Source organism: Ictidomys tridecemlineatus, chromosome 4 (genome assembly GCF_052094955.1).
Source record: "Ictidomys tridecemlineatus isolate mIctTri1 chromosome 4, mIctTri1.hap1, whole genome shotgun sequence".
Lineage (NCBI taxonomy): Eukaryota > Metazoa > Chordata > Mammalia > Rodentia > Sciuridae > Ictidomys > Ictidomys tridecemlineatus.
The window spans coordinates 56,232,907-56,239,490 of NC_135480.1; the positions used below are offsets into that span (position 1 = coordinate 56,232,907).

The window sequence follows — 6,584 nt, forward strand, 5'->3', positions numbered from 1 at the left end:
AGATGGCATTTAAACCTATGCAGTCAGATAAAATTACTCAGGAGGAGTTCTTGAGAGAGGGAAAAAGGGAGGTTAAGATGAGTACCATGGGAAGCCAGGCATAGTGGCACACACCTGTAATACCAGAGGCTCAGGAAGCTAAGGTAGTAGGATTGCAAGTTCAAATTCAGCCTCAGCAAATAGGCTCTAAGCAACTCACTGAGACCCTGAATCTAAATAAAATATTAAAGAGGACTGGGGATGTGATTCACTGCTAAAATGTTCCTAGGATTAACACTGTTACACCCCCGGTGCCCCAAAAATATTAGTGGGGGAACTTCCACGTTCATAAAGATAAAGGGATCCAGGAGTTGGGGTTGTGGCTCAGTGGTAGAGCACTTGCTAGCATGTGTGAGTTACTGGGTTAGATTCTTAGCACCACATGTAAATAAATGAACAAAATAAAGACCCAATAACATCCAAAAATACATTTTAAAAAAAGATAAAGGGATCCAAAAAAGTAAAAGAGAGTGGAAAGAAGAAGAAGCCAAACCAGGAGTGTGTAGTGTCTGGAAGCCAAGAGAAAAAAAATTGTTCAAGAGGAAGAGAGTGGTCACCTGCCTCAGTGTCATTGAGAGGTTGAAGGAGGAGGATCAAAAGTGACCCTTCTATTGAGTACATCAATGATGACTCTGTCAAAGAACAGATCCATGGAAAGAGAACAGAGCTTGTTTGGGAATGAGGTAAAATGTGAATAGAGAATCAACAGAAGAGAAGGTGGACATAGAAACTCCTTTAATATATTTTTTAATATTATTATTTTATTTTTTTATTTGTTTTAATTAGTTACACATGACAGTACAGTGACCTTGACATATCATACATTTGAATCAGATGGAATATAATATCTCATTTTTTCTGGCTGCAGAATCACATTGGTCATGCATTCACATATATACACACAGTAATAATAATGTCTGTTTCATTCTATTTTAATATTTTTTATTGTTGTTTGTTTTTCTATAAGATAAACTAAAAAATGTAATATTAATGGAAAGAAATTGATGGTGGAAAGGGTCCTTAATAATTGAGTTATCAGAATGTATTTGTAATCATTTTTGTATTTGTAGATGGACAGGATGCCTTTATTTTATTTTTTAATTTCCATGTGGTGCTGAGGATCGAACCCAGTGCCTTACACATGCAAGGCAAGCACTTTGCCACTGAGCTACAGCCCCAGCACTGTATTTGTGATTTTATGGTTAAGATCCAAGATAACAGAAAGAAGAGTGGCAGTAGAAATAGATTCTGTAGAAGCAAAATGAGGGGGAGGTCAGTGAGGTTCAGACCCAGGGTGCCAGTTAAGCATTTGTCAGACAACTGTAGTGAGGGGAAAGAGTGTAAGTGCAGATGCCTGTGGGTGGGTAGCAGTCCCCAAGAGGGAAGTCCAAGGAGTTTTGGTTGAATGCTCTGTCCTAAATGATGTCTGGAATAAGGTCATCAGATGATGTGAGGTGTGAAATAGTCATTTCAGAAAAGGGAAGAATACTGGTTTGGGAAAGGGAGTAGTATATCAGGTTTTGAAAGGTGAGGTTGAGTATTGTAAAAATGTTCAAATTACAAATCAATCTGAATGTGTAATATACTCACAATCATATTGCCAGTGGACTTTTAAGATGTAGAGAATGGAATGAAATATCTTCAGAAAAAATGAAGAAGAGAAAAATGCTAGAATTGAGGAGATATTCAAAGTATATCTTCATATAACCTAAACAGTGGTGGAGGAAGCAGAGCAAATTAATGGGGAATGGAAAGATTATATAAAAATATTCCATAGGTTAGGGATATAGCTCAGTTGGTAGAGTGATTGCCTTGCACGCACAAGGCCCTGGGTTTAATCCCCAGCACCAAACAAAACAAAACAAAACAAAACTCAGGATAATGTCCACTTTAAAGACTCACCATATTTTATATGTCAACATAAATTATGAATTTATTTTAAAGCTTAACATAAATTAAATTAAATGTAAATTACAAAAGAATGAGAAAAAGTTACAAAATATCCAAGGCTTACCTCAAGAGAGAAAGGAAAATTATATCCTAGCAGTAAAATCATCAGAAGGAAACCTGGATATCTTAACATGTGTAAGTCTTTTAAATTTAAAATTCCCTTTTATAAAGATATTAATCAAGTAACAAGTAACAAATTAGAAGTTAGTACCATAAATAAACTATGTGTAATTGATGTTGAAGTTGTAAAGAATTTTTTAAAAAATTAAATTATGCAAAATAATTTGATAGATATAAATATTATACCTAATAAATCAGTAAAAATTCTATAAACAATGCAAAATTTTGAAATTGTTAAAAATTCAATTTTTCATTTAATATGAAGAACTTTAGGGCTGGGGATGTGGCTCAAGCGGTAGTGCGCTCACCTGGCATGCGTGCGGCCCAGGTTCAATCCTCAGCACCACATACAAACAAAGATGTTGTGTCTGCTGAAAACTAAAAAAAAAAAATAAATCTTAAAAAAAATTCTCTCTCTCTCTCTCTCTCTTAAAAAAAGAACTTTAAAGAGTCAAAATATACTCTACCATCATACATACCTCAAAAGAGCTAATAAAAATCTTAAAAAGAATTTTAAATTGGTTTTAACCTTAATTTAAGTAATTTCACTTGTAAGAAATTTTATAAAGAAAAAATTCACATACCCAAGAGATTGACATCATTGATTTAATACACACAGATGTACACAAAACATTAAATATTTAACATGATGAAATCGTTACATAACAAAACACCCATATGATGTAATATTTTACCACTACTTAGCATTTTCATGACAATTTAATCATGTATTACTTAAGATTCATGAGGCAATCATTCTATGCCAGCTGCTTCACTAAATGTCTTATATTTATATTTACTAACTTAATCATTACAAGAACATTATGAAATAGGTCTTCTATTACTGTCAATTTACAGTTTACATAACTGCAGAATTAGGTTCAAAAAGGCTAAGTAGTGTGTTCAAAGTTTTACAACTAAGTGGAGAATATTGATTCTAAACTCTACACTCTTCACACTGCCAATCAACATAGGGAAAACATCACTATTTGCTAATAGGTAAATATTGTTCTCCATAGAACATATCAACTAGTTTAATTGCATTATAAATGACAGGAAATTCACCTAAATATGTATAGAGTTTATCTCTGGGTTAAAGAAATTTTACATGAGTTTTGCCTATTTATAGTATACTTTTTTTTCTTTCTTTATTTTTAATTTATGTGGTGTTGAGAATTGAACCCAGTGCCTCATGCCTGTGAAGCAAGCACTCCACTATTGAGCTTATAGTATACTTATTTTATTAATTTTTAAAACAACTTCTTCTTCATATAGTTTAAGTGATTTATAAAACACAAAAAGCTGTATATTTTGGTGGGGTTCCATGTTATGATTTCATATATGTATACATTGTATAATATTTAAGTTAGGTTAAGCATGCTTGAACCTTTAACATTTACCATTTCTTTATGTTGAAAACTTTCAAAATCCTTTTGTCTTGTTCCTTGAATACTACTGTATCATTATCTGTAGTCATCCTACTGTGAAACACCACAGCAGAACTTCTTGCTCATATCTAACAGTAACTTAGTATTCATCCCTTCCCTCCACTCAACCTTTCTCTGGCCTTAGGTAACAACTGTTCTATTTTCAACTTTTATGAGATCAATTTTAAAAGATTTTCTTTCAAGGCTATAAATAAAGCAGTTATAGTGTGCTTGTTTGTGAAAAAACAAACAAAAAAAGAATAGCCAATTTCTACAAATAGCAGAACCATCCAAAATAGTGTCACAAAGGATTTATTATTTTTAAGCTTCAAAATTCAACTCAAAGCTTTTGTTTATAGCATGTGTTCTAAATATTTCCAGACTTATAAACAAACTAATAGCAGTGTAGAATATTTAAATCAGCAAGAAAATGAATTACGTTGTCTCTTCCTTGTTTTCTTAAAATTTGAAATTATTTTAATTAATATATAAGAACAGAAAAAATGTACCTATTTATAGAGGTACATGTGAAATTTTGATACACATATAATGTTGAACACAGGTACACATGTCTCACATATGGGAATAATGTTCAAATAGTTGAAATATTTTAAGACAGGATTAGAAAAATAGAAAGGAAAAGTTTTGCTCTGTTTGCTTTTATTATTTACAAAACAGAAATACAGATGTTAACCATGGCCTTTGCTCACGGAAAGCCCTCACTTTGCAATTTATTCATTTCTTTAATATTTGAACTTTAAGCACTGCTAAATATACTCATGTCAAATGCAAACAAATATGCAGTACATACACACAACAACACGCAAAGACACTTATGGGAACATCCATATTGGCCAATGCTTGGAAAGAGGAAAAGATTGAACATGATGCAAGTACATGCAAACTTCTACCAACAGGGACATTAGACCGAACTATAACTGTATGATCTTTAATCAAGATCAGTTGGTTTTAAATTTGTGCAAACCTCAAGACTCCTACCCCATTCTTATCTGAACCTTGTTTAGAGCACACACTAGAAACCATTTTCTCTGACTCTAAGTTGATCCAGTATGGGCTAAATAGCTCAGGGGTCATGTCCAAATTCATTCCCTACAGAATCTCTTAAAAAAAAAAAAAAATATATATATATATATATATATATATATATATATATATATATATATATTTTTCTTGATGGACACACAGGTTTTTATTTATTTTTATGTGATGCTGAGGATCGAACCCAGTGCTTCACACATGCAAGGCAAGTGCTTTACCACTGAGTTACAGCCCCAGCCCATTACAGAATCTCTTAATTAAGTAGCTACTTGGGGAAAGAGTAAATTTTAAAGAAAGTCATTAGCAATTTTAAAGGGTATGGCTGAAAATACCTCATGGGGAGATTTAGGGAGAATTTGAAAGTACTGTATGTACATATGTCAACTTCTCTGTCATAAGATATATTCTTCACTATATTGGCTTTTCCATAAACATGTGATTCTTGATAGAAACCCTCTGACTTTGAGGAGGAATGAATTTTAGAAACCAGCCACTAGACCAACCTAAAAGGCTGAGGGTGTTGGCAACAAGTGTTTTCCAAGGACCCTCCTCAAGGCCCCCATGACCTCTTTATTCCTCAGGCTATAGATGAGAGGGTTCAGGGCTGGAGTGACAATTGTGTAGAAAACAGAGATGATGTTGTCTTGTTTGGGACTGTGGAAGGAACTGGGCAGGACATACATGAATGTGGCAGCCCCATAGAACATTCCAACCACAGTCAGATGGGAAGAGCAGGTAAGGAGAGCTTTCTTTTTCCCCTCATTGGAGGGCATGTGGAGCACAGTGAACAGAATTAGTGTGTAGGAAGCCAAGATGGCAGCAAGAGGAGGGATTAGGAAGGTTACGCCCATCACATAAACCATAAGCTCATATCTGGAGGTATCTGTACAGGTCAACTTCAGCAAGGGTGGAATTTCACAGAGCAGATGCTTGATCTGAGCTTTGCAGTAGGGATAGTGCATGGTATACACAGTATATCCTAGGGCACTTAGGGAGGCCAGGATCCAGGATGTGGCCACCATGAGCCAGCAGACCCTTGGCCTCATGAAGATCATGTAGTTCAGAGGATGACAAATGGCCACATACCTGTCATAAGCCATGAAGGCCAGGAGGAGGTCCTCTGCACCACCCAGGGTCAGTGCTAGGAACATCTGAAGGGCACAGCCTCCAAAGGAGATGCTGTTTTCCCTCCGCAGATAATCCAGGAGGGTTTTGGGAGTGACAACCGACGTGAACAGGAGGTCCATGAGAGAGAGCTGCCTGAGCAGGAGGTACATGGGCACATGGAGCCGGACGTCCATTGTGATGACCAGAAGCAGCAGTCCATTGCTTGCGAGGGCCAAAATGTACAGGAAAGTGATCATGGCACAGAGCAGTTCAGGAGCCCCGCTGTCATTCAGAATCCCCACCAAGATGAAGCTGCTTCCCCAGGTGGAGGAGTTCCAGAGCTCCATTATGCGTGATTGCTTTAGTTACTTAGAACCAGATGTATTCTCAGTGAGGTTTTGCCAAGATGAACCCTAGACTTATAATGTCTCAAGCCCCTTAGAATACTGGGATAACTAGAAATACAACAGCTGAAGCCCTTCCCTGGTAGATGAGGGTTGAATATTGTAATTAGGCTCACTAATTCTCTGCCCTCTCCTGCTATTGACCCTCACATTCACTCTCCCTTCTGAAAATCCAGAGCATTTGCACTGGATAGAAGGGGCACAGGGACAGTGAGGAAGAGCTCCCTTTCTGAAACGTGTCTTTCATACATGGAATCTACTCCCAGGGAGAAACCAATAGAGGCCTTAGATTGACAGATGTCAGCACTGTGCTCATGGAATGGGATAAAGAAAACTAATTCACTGCATGCAGTTAAAGATTTGAAAGTGAACCAACCTTCTGTCAATCATTTATCTGCCTCATGGCATATATGTGGTAAAACTTCATTGTTTGCCCAGATATCTTCTGGGGCTCTTAGTTCTTAATAGTTAAAAGATA

The 6,584-nt window shown here is 36.0% G+C and overlaps 1 protein-coding gene across 1 annotated transcript; it reads right to left on the bottom strand.

Annotated features, from left to right (window-relative positions):
* Positions 1 to 5,098: 5,098 nt before the first annotated feature.
* LOC101962274 (olfactory receptor 2AG1) lies at positions 5,099 to 6,049 on the bottom strand. Its single transcript, XM_005342466.2, has one exon. The coding sequence runs from the start codon at positions 6,047 to 6,049 to the stop codon at positions 5,099 to 5,101; it is 951 nt and encodes a 316-aa protein (XP_005342523.1).
* Positions 6,050 to 6,584: the final 535 nt, after the last annotated feature.